The 14,233-nt window shown below is 59.1% G+C and overlaps 1 protein-coding gene across 1 annotated transcript in view; it reads left to right on the forward strand.

The window, feature by feature from the left end:
- The window catches only part of TTLL11 (tubulin tyrosine ligase like 11), a gene marked incomplete at both ends in the record, with an annotated part of 196,336 nt that extends 190,485 nt beyond the window's left edge, over positions 1-5,851 (forward strand). The window contains 1 exon segment of the mRNA XM_084236353.1: positions 5,580-5,851. Within this exon segment, the coding sequence (XP_084092479.1) occupies positions 5,580-5,851 (272 nt within the window).
- Positions 5,852-14,233: the final 8,382 nt, after the last annotated feature.

Below are 14,233 nucleotides of genomic sequence, written 5' to 3' on the forward strand. Positions count from 1 at the left end.
GACAGGGAGAGGGGCGGGATTTCTTCTGTTTTCCCTGAATCGTTCAGATAATCTCAGAAACTTGGGTAGGCGTAGAAGAGGTCCCCGACTGCTGGCTGTGGCCCAGCAGAAGCTCCTATTCCAGGGTGCTGTGAACTGAAATGTGCCCCCCCCCCAAGATTCATGTTGAAACCCTAGAGCCCAACATAACTGTATTTGGAGATGGGGCCTCTAAAGAAGTCACTGAGGTTAATTGGGGTCATCAGGGTGGGGCCGCCATCCCGTAGGACTAGTTCCTCATAAGAAGAGACGCCAGAGAGCCTCCCCAGCCTCCCCCTGCACTGGAGGACACAGCCAGAGGACAGCCGTCTGCAAGCCAGGTCTTGACCTTCCAGCCTCCGGAGCTGAGAGAAAACACATTTCTATTGCTTTAACCACCCTGGTCATGGCAGCCCGCGCGGATCAGAAGTGGGGAGGGGTGGGCAGAGGGATTTCAGAAGAAAAACTGTGCTGGCCCCCCTAAGCTCTTGACTGCCCGTGGCGGGGCTAGCCCAGGACTGGGTTTCTCAAAGACCAAGCTCTTGACGTCTTCACCCACTGCCTCCCTGGGAGCCCATACAAATGACCAAATGGACACGTTCCTCCTCAAAGTCCCTGATCCCTGGGTGCAGAACCCCCGAGGGTGCAGCAGTTACAGATGCCGTTTCTGAGGTCTCACGGCCAATATATAGAGTCTTCTGGGGCTGGGTGCTAGAACCTGCATTTCTGGTGTGTCCCCGGACTATTTTAATACCAATTTAGATTCATGAAGACTCCAGACTCTCGAATCCCGATACCCTCACCGCCTCCGCTACCATCCTGGCCCGAGCAGCGCTCAGCTCTCGCTCGGACTAGTGCAGTAGGCTTGCTTCTTCCCCTTGCGCCCCCGCCTGCTGGTCTCCACACAGCAGCCACAGGATCGCCAGCCTTCCAACTCCCCGGCGGCCGCCTGTCTTGCCCAGCATGAAGTCCAAAGCCCGGCCACGACCACAGTCTACGAGACCCTCTGTGGCCTGGGCTGCTGGCCTAACCTTCTTTCCCAGAGAGAGGGGAGGCAGCTCTTTAGAGGGGCCAACGAGCCCAACCAGTTAAGGTTGAGCGACACCAGGGCTGTGCGTTTCTCAGGAACCACAGCAGGACTCGACACAACCGTGGAACCATGTCATGGCTTTTCAGCTCCGACGTTCGCCCTTGAAAATCGACATTGCGCTTGCGCGCCCCCTTCAGCTCAGGCGTTCCTGGCCCAAAGCCAGACTTCTCCAAGTTCAGGGGCAGATCCTTTTGCAAAGAGGCCCTTTTAAGGAGATGGGTAGATGGGTGTTCAGCGCAAAGTGTGGGCTGACTAGACTCGGCAGTGGGGGCGGGGAGTCGGCTTCTGCACATGGGGTGCCTGGGCCAGCAGCCTCACGCCGCCTGGGACGGTGTCAGAAGTGTGAGTCCTCGGGGAGGCGGGGAGGGCACAGGGCCCAAAGGCTCTGTTCAGCGAGCCCTCCGGGACAGATGGTCCCGGCTCACGTCTGCGGTCATCTGAGAGCCGTCTCAGCTGGTCTTTCCCCTCGCCCTTGGCTCGCCTCGTTGTGCCCGGCTGTAAATGGGAGTAACGTACCCACATCGCGCGACCTACGATCTGCGTTCACAGACCCGCAGCCCCTCGAGTGCACTCAGGGATCTGTGCTGGGGCCTGTGCGGGCCGGGCCGGGCCGGGCCGGGCCGGGCGCTGGGACGAGACTGGGACACCGTCCCTGACTCCAGGAACCCAGTGTCCCGCTAAATCCGTGACCATGGATTGAGCCCAATCTGTGGCGGGGAAACAAGAGGAAGCCCCAGGAAGGGCGAGCACCCCCACCTGGGGGGGGGGGGGGCGGAGGCAAGTGTCGCCGAACAAGGCGCCTTGGAAGCCGGGCTGGGGTGGGTTTTAAATCATATATATAACAGCTATTACATCTTTATTTGCAAAATACAGAAAGAAGGAGACAGCCCCGTGAGCGCTCCACCCCGCCCCCCCTCTCGCCTCCCCCACCCCCGCCCCTCCCCGCTGTACTGTAAGTAAATTGGCAAGGAATACCAGTGTGTTTTCCTTCGGAAAGAATGTTTTGAAACACTTAAGTGGCTCTTAAAACTTGAGCCAAATTGCTCTTCTAAAGCCTGTTGCCGTTTCGCCGTTACCTCGCTCTTATCGCCGTTCCACATTTTTGCTAGTTTGTCGGTGGATGGTTATTCCGCATGGCTGGGTGAACGGGTGAACGAAGTTGGGAACGGGTGTTTGTTCTCTCGCTTGCTGATGTCTGTCTGTGAACTGCCATTCAGGAGCTTTGTCCATCTGGCGCCTCGATGAGATTTAAAAAATGTTGAATATGAAATTAGTTACCGAGCCAACCTGACATTTAAAAAAAAAACAAATCAGATTCTGAGGATGCCCCTGTAAGGAAATCAAACCATCAAAAATAAAAGCAGTGGTTATGAAGTGTTTATCATGCTGTTCTCCGTAATAGTGGAAAATGCAGCTCGTCTCAGTGTGGTCAGGGGTGGGGGGGGGGGTGCCGTGCAAGGCCAGACTTGGTAGAATATTATGCAACCATTAAAATCACATGACGAAGGCTGCCTGGCAACGTACAAACATGGTTATGATGAAATTTTAAGCAAAATACATACAAAGCGCTTTGGCTATTGTTGTTATGACTAAGTGGAAACATCTTCATGGGAACAGAGTGGCTGCGAGGTCGGCCTGCAAGGACTCGGGGGCAGAGTGTGAACCTGACTGCGCTTTCTCAGACTCCTGCTGTATCTTATAATAAATAAGCAGGAAGGAGAAGGATGAGGACAGAACAATTCGACTGTGCAGGACCTGGGAAAGGCTGGAGACACCAGCCAGGTGGGGGTCCTCCTTCACCCGAGCTCCCCTGAGCTCCGGTGCGGACCCCAGCCCTGCTCCTGACATAATGTAGGTTAGCTGGCATGTGCTTGGTCCCTCCAGTTCTCCACCTCCACCCCCTCACCCCCCAAACCACCCACGGTGGCTCCCCGCGCATGTCCTCTGGTCTTCTGGTCCTCTCTAGAGTCTAGCCCAGCTGGGGCTCCCAGAGTCCTGCTGCAGGCACCTGGAGTATCGCTGGGCTCCTCCCGCCTTGCTTGTCCCTGCTCCTGGCCCAGCCTCCCAGCCCAGCTCATCTCTGCCCATCAAAGGCCTGCCCATCCTTCAAGACCCAACTCAAATGCCCCCTTCGCCGCCGCCCCTTTTATCTCCTCAACTCTCCAGGTCCCCCGGTAGTGGACGTCCTTGTTTCTTGCAGGTTCTGTGCATTTCCATCAAAGCCTGTCTGTCCTCCTCAACTGAAAACTTATGCCACCCACTGCCCCCCGCCCCCGCCCTGAGAGCCTTGGTAGGGATGCTAAGGGTGGGCTCCCAGGAACAGGGTACAGAAACAGAAGTGCCCGGGACCTGGCTTGGAGTCCCATCGGGACAGTCCAAGACCAGCGTGGAGCCCCGGGCAAGGTATTGCGTCTCTCTGGGCCTCGGTTTTCTCTTCTGTGCGATGGGAGCGGTAAGAATCGCAGTCCTGCATGGCGTGGGTGACTCACGCAAGAGTCATTAGTGAGGCCTATTCCTTCCACATATATGTGTGTGTACGTATATATACACACACGTGTGTATATATGAACTTTTTATCAAAGGAGAACATAGATGCAGAAAGTTTGCACTGTATTAAAAAAACGCATGCACATGGCTTCGAATTCAAATAGCAGCAAAGAGTTCTGAATTAAAAGCTGGCCCGGCACTGCCTCTTTGTACCCTCCAGAATTTCCCATTGCATCTTCTTAAATGGCGTACAGGTTTACTGTAGAAGTCAGGAAATGTAGACAAGCAAATAGAAAGCCAAGTCTCCCACCTTAAACACTTCAGAATGTCTTCTTCCAGGCCATTCAACCATGTCTTCTCTCCCCTCCCCCGTCCTCAAAAAAGTCCTTGTATTTTTTCTGCGCATTAGAGCTCTCATCACATTCTGCCTTCAGCTGAGGGGCATAAGGAATTTTTGTTGAGTAAAAGGTGCTCCACCTTGGTGCTCAGTGTGCCCTAAAGACCAGCAACTCAGTGGTGGGGGCGTGGGGGGCAAAAGGGGAGCTGAAGGCAGCGTCTCCAGCCCCATCCCTGATTCTGCATTTTCCTAAGATGGCGGAGCCCGCACATCAAAGCTGGAAGGGGGGTGTGGACAGAGCGTGGCAACCATGAGCTGTTGATCACGCTCCTGGACAGGTTAGAGCTAGGATGTAAATGCGGTCGCTTCTTTATAAAAAAAACTTTACAAAACACTGCCAGCTTGATGAGGACGGTGACTTGCATTCTGACCGAGCCCTAAATCCTGTCAGGGCTCTTGGGGTGCAGGGGTGAGCAGAGGCTCACTCTCTAGCAGGGAAGATAGTGTCAAAAGTGCCACGCAAACACTGAACGAGAGGCCAGAGGTGCTACAAAGAAGTGTGAGCAGCCTGCAGTGGGGACGGATCTACTCTGGGCCTGGGTAGTTTTTACTAAGCAGATGCTCCAGCCCTCCAGCCCCCGATGAGTCAGCACCTAAGCAGCAGCAAAGCCCGGAGGAGCTTCCCAAGGAGGCTGTCACCACCTTCCAAATGGTTTTGGGCTGGTGGAAGGAATCAGGTTTACTTTCACTTGCTTTGAATTGAGAGAGAGTTGACGGAGGGCATGTTGCCTTCTGGTGTACAGTGGAATGAGTCAACATTTGCCTCTATTGCCAAAGGATCGCCACACAACCATACAGTTACACACCTTCTTCATTGCGGTGATGACAACTTTTAAGACCTCCTAGTTGACTTTTTTGGAGGCAAAATTTATACGCAGCAAAATCACAAATCTGAAGGTGCAGACTGAGGAGCCTTGGCAAATGCGCACGCCCCCGCCGCCCGCCCCTCCGGGAGGTAGAGAACGTCAGGCAGGCTCGGCTGACCGTGTAAACATCTCCCTTTTTTTCCCCCAAAGATTTATTTATTTATGCATACAAGAGCTGGGGTGCAGGCCAGAGATGCGGGGGGTGAGAGGAATCACCAGAGACAGAGTGGGGAGCAGAGCAGGCAGACTGACTGAAATACACTCTGAGGGGAGCAGCGGGCGAGCCAGGAGAGGTCTGCTGCGCCATGTGGGTTGCTTCCCGCAGGATCGCTTCCCAGGCTGCATCCTAACCCCTTGCGCCACCAGGGAGGCCCCTTTCTCATGGAAGCCAGGGCTGGCTCGTGGGAACTCGCTCAACAGCGGGTCAGAGGAATAAAGCCTGGGCTAGGTTCAAGTCCCCACTCCCCACTTTCCGCCCCATGACTTTGCCCAGGTGTCTCCACTTCCTGGGATTCGTTTCTGCATCTGTAAAACGGGGTTAATTAAAGCTGTGAACCTGCAAATGCCCAGAGCACATGGAGGCGGCGCTGGGGGTGACCCTGTTTAGTTTCCAGAAGGGGAACAGTGGGCAGGGGACCCGGGGCTGGAACCCAGCCTCCCCCGGAGTGTGTGGGAGCCTTGGTCACTCACTGCTCACGCTCACTGCTGTCTCTGTCCACAGGGATGTGCCTGCAGGCCTTCGTGGAGGCTTTCTTCTACCTGGCACAGAAGAAGTTCAAGATGCTGCCCCTCCACAAGCAGGTGGCCTCGCTGATCGACCTGTGTGAATACCACCTGTCCCTGCTGGACGAGAAGCGGCTGGTGTGCCCCCGGAGTGCCACGTTGAGCGGCCGCCTGCCCCCCAGTACCACACCCCAGGAGGCCCAGGGAAACGCCCCACCCTGCACCAACAGCACCCCCAAGCTCTCCCACTCCAGACACCCTGCGTCCTGAGGGCCACTCTGTCCTCTGGGAAGAAGAGGGAGCCCTTAGGGCCGGAGGGAGGCCCCGGGCCCCTACCTGGGGAGAGAGGGCAGGTTGCCAGAAACGCCCCTGGGGATGCTGCTCATCCCCGAGGTGTCCTGCTTGGAAAGGCCGGCTGATCCCGCCCGCCCTCCCCCTGCGCCTGTCGCCTCTGGGTGGCCCTCCTGCTGGCGAGCCATCAGCGGACGCATGACATCCGAAGTGGCAGGCGGCAGCTTCTATTCTGGGCTCACAGAAAGCAAGCACCGGGGTAACACTGTTGCATTTGGGGCACGTGGCACCCACCATCCCAGGACTGAGGGCTGCTGGAGCGAGGGACTCAGGAGGACTCTGCTCCAAGCCCAAGTGCATCATGTTGATTTCCTACCGCGCCGCCCGCGAAAATCACGTCGGCATCCCCGACTCTCCCGTCCCGATCATGTGCTACACGGGTGTAGTTAACAGATTAGCCTCATTTGTTTCATTAGCTTGCCTGTTGCTGCAACGTTTGGTTTGTTATTAAGAAATAATTAAGACGTAACTACCTACGGCTCCCAGCCGGCAGGCACCTCCCAGATCCTTTTGTTGGATTTTGTTTGACCTTGACCCCAAAGTGAGCGTGCCAAGGTCTTGTGGCCTCTGATTGGAGACCCCCCGGGTAGGGGCTCGCTGCATGGCCAGCAGGGTCACAGCAACCACTGCCATGGGCCCCTGAGCGTCCAGCCTGTGGGGGGGGTGCGGGGGGAGGTGCTTTCCAGGGGAGGAAGCAGACAGGCCTGGAGGACAGGCCGCCTTTCCTTGTCTCCCTCCATGTCCCGAGACAGCCCCCTCTCTTAGGGGACGCCTCAGAGACAGCCAGAGCTGGCATTTTGGAAAACGGCAACGGGGCAAGCTGGGGTCCAGGGCTCATCCACAACAGGCAGGTGGAGACTGTCCTTGCAAAGCCTAGTCTCTCGAGTGTTGTTGGACTTGAGGGTGAAAGTGGCCCTCTTCCCAGAGGGTCCCCCCCGGAACGATCCTGGCAGAAGATCGAGGAGCATGAAAGGGCTTTGAGGGCAGAGCACAGAGCCTGGCCCCAGGTAAGCCCAGAAGGCCCTCCCAGAAGGAGCTCGAGGGGAGGGAGGTGGGAGGCAGGACAGTGTTCCAGATACTCTTTCTCCTGCGCTTCCTGCCTCTCCTCTTGTCTTCTTCCTTCTAATACCTTCCCTGCCTCCTGATCCAAACCCAGGGAGCAGGTGACTCGTGGTCCCACACAGAGCAGGCAGGTCCACGCTCAGGGCACCTCTGTGCGAAAGAGTGCCGTGGATTCGCCCTCCCGGGAGTATTTTTAAGCCCAAAGAGGTTGTTCACTCTGGGCCTCCCTGTCGTGAGGCGTCTTAGCACAGGGCCCTCTGTTCACCCCGCCAGGCCCAAGCTCACTCTGAAAGGGAGGCCGGTGTGCAGGATGGCTCCCCGCAAGGCCTGCCTCACCGCTGCCTCCTCCTGCTCCTTCCCCAGCCCCGGGGCCCCAGCAGCCCCCCAGCCCTTGGCGCAGGAGACCTTGTAACACCTTTATCATCCCTGTGGTGAGCAAGACAAGTTTAAGATGGGAGAGGAGCCCAGTGGGCCCCCGGCGCCTCCCGCGGGGACCAGCCCAGGCTCGGGTGCAGCAGCAGGGAGTGTGCAGGCGCCTGGGAGGAGACCAAAGCCTGAGAGGCCACGTGCAGGGTCTGCCCCGGGCCAGCAGGTCTGTTGACTGACTCCGTCTGCGTCCCCAGGCGAGCGTGGATCGGCTCTGACAGGGCCGCTGCCCCCGCCCCTCCCCGCCATGCCACCAGGCCACGGGCCAGGGCAGCGCACCCTGCTAGACGGGCCACCGCGAGGGGCAGAGTGGGAGGACCCTGCGCCTGCTCGCCCAGATCAGACCCTTTGCCAGAGCCAGTGATTTCACGGCGGAAGAGCCACGCAAACGCATCCCCGCACCCTCCACCTTCCTTCCTTCCTCCACAGCCACCAGGAGCGGCGAGTCTCAGCTCTGACCCCGGTGCCTGGCGCTGATGACTAGAGAGCGCTCGCTGCCCTGTGGGACGCCACGTCCCGCCTGGAGTCACCCACACCCGCTGACCTGGGGTGGGGGTAGCAGTTGAGTTTCAGCTGCGTCGCTCCTGGAGATGAGACAGTGGAGGCTCCGGCTGGGGCCTCTCCTTGCCTCAAGCGTTACCCTGGGCCGGCTGGGCTGCCAGGGCTGGGGGGGGCTGGGCCGTGAGTACCAGGGGAAGGAAGCTGCGCTTCACAAGCTCCCGCGAGGCCAGGAAGGGCAGGCCAGGCTCCTTTCTCCCAGTGCTGGCGACCAGGAAGAATTCGAGGCCGGCCATCTTGGATGCTTGAAGACCTCCCTCCTCCCCGAGCCTGGGGGTGCCCTGCGGTGTTCACCCCCACCTTATGGCTGCTCGCTCCTGTGCAGGGTGTGACCGAAGTGAGAACAGAAGAGGCGGTTCCCTCGCCTGGGAAGAGGGGACGGGCCAGGGAGCAGGGTGCCTGTGTTTTGCCTGCCAGATGGGCCCATTCCGGGGAGGGATCCAGCCAGACCCTTCTGCCCCCTCCTCCTGCCCTTCCCCCCCTCCTGTGACGCCCCCACCTACACAGTCCAGCCACACCGACCCTCTCACTGTTCCCCAGCGGAGCCCTGAAGGGCCGGCACCTAGAGCCGGCTCGATGCGTGGGTGAGAAACTGGCCTTCAGCCCATCTCAGCGTGGGGTGCGTACGTCAATGGGGGCTGCCGGCCTGGCCCCCTCTGGGGCACCAACAGCTCCCTTCCCTTCCACGCTGGCCTGTCTACTGAGCCTGCCAGGAGCGTCGCACCCACGGCCTGGCCAGAAAGGGGCCACGGCAGAGGCGCGGGAGGTGCTCCGGGTCCAGCTGTTAGAAGGGCTGATGCTCACCCCCTGCCCCCGCCCCGGCGGCCCGCGTGCAGAGACAGTGCTCCCGGAGGGGCGCCTCCTTCCCCCAACACGCCTCCTGCCCCCCACTGGGCTCTGTCCTCTCTCCACTGGGCTCTGTCCTCTCTCCACTGGGCTCTGTCCTCTCTCCACTGGGCCCTGTCCTCTCTCCACTGGGCTCTGTCCTCTCTCCACTGGGCTCTGTCCTCTCTCCACTGGGCCCTGTCCTCTCTCCACTGGGCCCTGTCCTCTCTCCACTGGGCCCTGTCCTCTCTCCACTGGGCCCTGTCCTCTCTCCACTGGGCCCTGTCCTCTCTCCACTGGGCCCTGTCCTCTCTCCACTGGGCTCTGCCCTCTCTCCACTGGGCCCTGTCCTCTCTCCACTGGGCCCTGTCCTCTCTCCACTGGGCCCTGTCCTCTCTCCACTGGGCCCTGTCCTCTCTCCACTGGGCTCTGTCCTCTCTCACTCTAGCTCAGCCCTCACCATCCTCGCCTGCCCTCGGCCTGTGCTCCACCCCTGTCCTCCCGGGCTCTCCTGCCCCGCTGTCCTTGCTGGGTGACCCCCTCCCTCCCCCCAGGCAAACTCACCTGCCTGTGCAGATCCAGCTCAAACGTCCCCACTGCAACCCCCACACCAGTGAAGGGCTCACGTTGCGAACCCGGCAAGTTCCTTCATGGCCACCCTCGTCACTCGTCCGCACAGCGCGCCGCTGCTCCCGCCTCGCTGACCCCTTCAGTGCAGGCAGGGGCTGGGTTCACCGGCCCTTGGGGCACCTGCAGAGCCCGGCAGCCGCCGGTAAAATAATAGGAATGTTCCGCGGCCCCGGCTGGAGCCCTGGCCACCATGCTCCGTCTCCCCTGCGCCCGCGATGCCCATGGATGTCCGAGCCTGGCCGAGGCGATGTGCTGAGCGCCGCCATGTCCCGGCGGCCGGTCCTGTCCCGGCCTGCGGCACCGCCCCCACGCAGACAAGGACCCCCCCCCAGAGGCCTCCGCGCCCCTCGTGCGGGTCTGGGCCCGGGTCCTCCACGCTGGGTGACCCTCGCCTGGAGCCCAGTGCCCGTGGGGTGCCTCGTTCTCCCCAGGCTCCTCAGCCTGTCTCTTCGGGCCTCAGGCAGCCCGGGAGGGTGTGGGGCCGGGTGGTGCAGAGGATGCAGATGGGAATATAGAGAGCCGGGGAGAGTGGGATGGCCTTGGGGGGGGGGGTGCGGATTTCAGGGGCATTCCTTGCCCTTCTAGAACCAACTGTCTTTCCCTCCTGGCAGCCCTGCAAAGGTTAAGGCTTCTCACCCACTCTCTTCACAGATGGGGGTGACTGATACCTGGCAGGTGCAGTGACCGGCTGTTTGAACCCCAGCTCCGAACCTCATGCCCCTTTCGGGCACCACATCCACTCTCCCGCTGCCTGGAAGCTCCGGCCGACGGGAGACGGCTTGACCCCGTTTCATGTAGAAACACACATCTGGGGGGCGTGACTCTGTCAGTACTGGGGGTGATGGAGGCTGAACTGGGGGCTGTCCCTCCCGCTCTGCTCTCACTGAGCTGCCCAGGAGGGACACAGCCTCTCCACACGGGGTTACAGGTCCGTCCTTACTTGATCTCGGGCTACAGCTGACGAGAAGCAGAAAGCGTAACAGATAGGAACGTGCCCCAAGGTGCTGCTGCAGTGCTGGGGTATTTCCAGACGGGCTTCTGTTTTCCTGCAAAGTGTCAAGGTTCCTTCTAGAATGTTCTAATCCCTCAAGACCAAGGAAGCAGGGACTGTCAGCGCCTCTCCCTCTACCCTTCCCTGTTTTCCTCACCTATTGAAATGTCACAGGGTGAAAGTGGTTCCTGTGTTTCCTCTGTCACCTGGAACCAGCCCAGTGATTGGCAGAGAAGGACACCAAAACAGCTTAGGTTGACATTCATTTCTCGATAAAGGCCTCTGACTCCTTGACCCTCTCCTTGAGAATCGGGCTTGAAACGCTGGACATCCTCCCCAAAGCTCAGGGATGGGAGACCTCCCACCGGGCTTGGGGGCGGGCGGGCTGCTCCCGGCTGATCCTCCCACGGGGTGCATTCACCCAAACCCACCTCGCCTTCAGGGATGTTGTTGCCCATCCACCAGGTAGTCTCGAGAGAAATTTCCCACATGGCGTAGGAATTTCTCCCTCACAAAATAAGTCCATCTTTTTTTCTGTTCCCAGGGCAGAGAGGCTTTGCAGAACAGTCCACATGTTCAATTACCTCCATCTCTGGTCACCAAAAGTCTTGTTTTTATACAACTAGAAAAAGCACACGGCATAGAGCTTGCAGGTACACCCGTGTGTTCTCGAGTGAAAACGCATGCACACACACACACACAGAGCACCATTGAGCTTTTGTATAAAATGGTGAAATTATGTGTTTTTCTCATTTCTGGCAATTTGCTTCTGAGCCTTCCTTAGAGAGCGGGGGACAAGGGCTCTTTATGGCTCTGGACAACATCCTCTTCTCTCCGGAGCTTGGTGGGAAACATTTCCTCCAGTCCCAAGGGGTTTGCTGAGCCCCCAGCCGGCACTGCAGTCTTGGGGCTAGTGGCCCCGTGGGGGAGTTGGGGAGAGGAGGGCCTGCTCCTCACCGCGGCTCCCAGGGCCCCCAGGCTGCTGCAGCAAGGCCAGGGGCGAGGCCCGGTAAGAAGTCAGGGAGTTTTCTGCTCAGAACCTCTTACATCACTGAGAGGATCCCAGAGGAGGCTCCGGGGGAGCAGAGGAGGCAGAGCCTGGGGGCCTTTGTCTGCTGCTCCCTCCATCCAGGACCCCCCCCTCCCTGCGCCATTCCTGGCCTGCGCAGCGGGAGCCATTTTGTGAAGAGCTGGGCGTGGGGCTGGGCCCGGGCAGTGCCTGGATAAACGTCTACTGGGAAAAGGACGGTCTCAAGATGCCGACAGAAGACAGTGCGTGGGGAACCCTGCGCCCACCTGGCCGGCCCGCCGGAGGCGGCTCCCCGGGTCTGGGGACAGGCCGCGTGCGCCAACCCCTCCCGCCGCTGCTGGGCTGCAGCTCCTGCCTCTTAAACGCCTTTAAACACTCTTTATTAAATTTTCATGCCACATAAAGTCAAGGTTCTGTTACTTGGCCTCAGTTGTCTTGGTAACTTCGTAAAATGCAATAAAAAAACGAGGCTGAGTGTCGCTAAACACAGGCCCATTGTGTAAACGGTGCCAAGTAGCGAGGACTTCTCCGGCGCCATCTTTCCCGGCAGCAAGTCCACCGGGGGGGACAAGGCTGGCTCCTTTGGGGTCAATCCGTGAGAAAAGGGCTCCTTCTATTTTTTTCCCTCCCATGGTGGTTAATGTTCGCCTGGGAGGCTGTGGCCTCGGGGAAACTGGGGAGGTCCCAGGGAGAGGATGGGGGTTTGGAAAATCCCCTAACCCTGCACCTGCTGGGACAGTCTCCCTCAGTGACAGGTCCTCGAGGCCAGCCACCTGTTGGGTGGATGCAGGGGCCGCTGCCCTGAGGGGGGTGGCCTCTTCGGCTTCAGGGGTCACCGCAGGTGAGATGGCGCAGCAGGTGGGTACCCCAAATTCTACCCTCAGAGGGGAGGCTGCAGGCTTCACTAGAGGACTAAGCTAATTCCTGCACCAAAGAGGCAATTTCTGATGCTCCCAGCAACTCTGGGGGCCCTTGCCTGGGACTCGCTCCCCAAACTACCCTGTAGGGTAAGGAAAAATGTCAGGCTTTTCTGTCCTCCCGCCATCAGGATTGATGATGGATCCTTGCGGTCCTGAATGCATGCCTGATGGCGGGCGCCTGGAATAGGGTGTGGACCTAGGTAGATGGGATTCACCTGGGCTGAGACTGGGCTTTTAAGGGCGGCGTCACGGGGACGCCAGCAGCAGCTGAGAAGCAGCAGAATGAGCGGAAGAGCAGCGAAGCAGAGAGAAGGCCGGAGAGGCCAGATAGAGTGAGGACTTGCTGGGGGCTGGGAAGCCTGCCAGCCCCCCGGCGCCCCCAGCATCCCTGCCTGCCATATGCCTGGTAAATCTAAATAAAAGACTTGCAAAAACCACTGAGGGCTCTGACTTCCCCCTTTACCCGGTCTGCATGGGATCAAAAAACCTGCACTGGTCCATTCCTGCCACTACATACCCCCATTTCCCTCCCCGGTTCTGGCATCACTTGTCCCCTTGGCCCTTTGGGAGCAGCTATGTCCCTGCTTCATAGCACCTGGATTCTGGACCCCTGGTGGTGGCAGAAAGCAGACGGCCTTGATTTGGAGGGGGATCCTGGCCCCAACCCCTAGAAATCACCACCACTTAGGTCACCCCTTGCTGTTCCACGGGGGCCAACTGTTCCCCCTGGAGACTGTTCTCTGGAGCCCTCAGGTTTGCCTTTCTTTTTTTCTTTTTCTTTTTTTTAAAGGAAGAAGCCACTTTTTAAAAAAGATTTATTTATGCATGCAAGAACTGGGGGTACAGGCCAAAGTTGGGGGTGGTGAGAGGATTCACCAGAGACAAAGAGGGGAACAGAAGAGGCAGATTGCCTGAAACACACTGCTGAGAGGAGCAGCAGGCACGACAGGAGAGGTCTGCTGCGCCATGTGGGTAGCTCCCTGGCCGGGGATCCAACTCGTGCTGCCGTGGCTGTGGGTAGCTTCATAGGCTGCATCTCAACCCCTTGCGCCACCAGGGAGGCCCAGGTTTGCCTTTCTTGAAACAGTCCCATCTCACAGCTTCCTCTGCTCCTACTCTGTCCTAGCCCCTTGGCATGGATGCCTGAGTCCACAGGTGATGGCTTTGTGGGGTAGGGTGGGGGGCCGAGCAGCCATCAGTTCCCTGTGAGGAAACCAGGTTTCTCAGTTGGGGGGAAGGGCACCCCCCAGCCTTGGAGGTGGGACCCGCCTCTGCCCTCCACAACCAACCCAGGGTCAGCTGGCTGCCAGGGCCTACCTTGCCTTGTATCTCTGGGGGTGCCCCTGAGGGCCCACACCCCACCTCTGACTCTAACACCAGCAGCCCCCATTTTGTCTCTGGTCAGTGGAAGACTGTTCAAAGACGGCTTGCACGCCTGCTGCATCCCAGCCGTCAATTTTGCAAATGAGGCAGAGGAAGCCCAGAGAGGGGAACAGCCTTGCCTCAAGTTCCCAGCAAGTCAGGGCGGGAGCCCAGGCTTCCTGAGTGAGGGAATCCTCTGCACCTGGTTCCGGCCGCGGGCTGGCGAGGAAACCGGCACCAGCCCCGGGATCCTCTCGTTGAGGAGTTTTAACGAATTCCACCTGCTGACATGTCAGGAAAACGCTTCAAATATCATCACTTCCGTTGTTTTCCCCCTGACAGAGCAGGGGACCTGGGCGAAGTCGCTTGTCGGGCATCTTCCCGCCACCTGAGCCCCGCCTCGGCCCCTGCCACCACCACAGCGTCGGGTGAGGCCAAAAGGATCAGGCTTTTCTGCCCTCCCGCCGTCAGGACAGATGACGGAACCCTGCGGTCCT

The sequence above is a fragment of the Talpa europaea genome (assembly GCF_964194135.1).
Source record: "Talpa europaea genome assembly, chromosome: 7".
In the NCBI taxonomy this organism is placed as follows: Eukaryota; Metazoa; Chordata; class Mammalia; order Eulipotyphla; family Talpidae; genus Talpa; species Talpa europaea.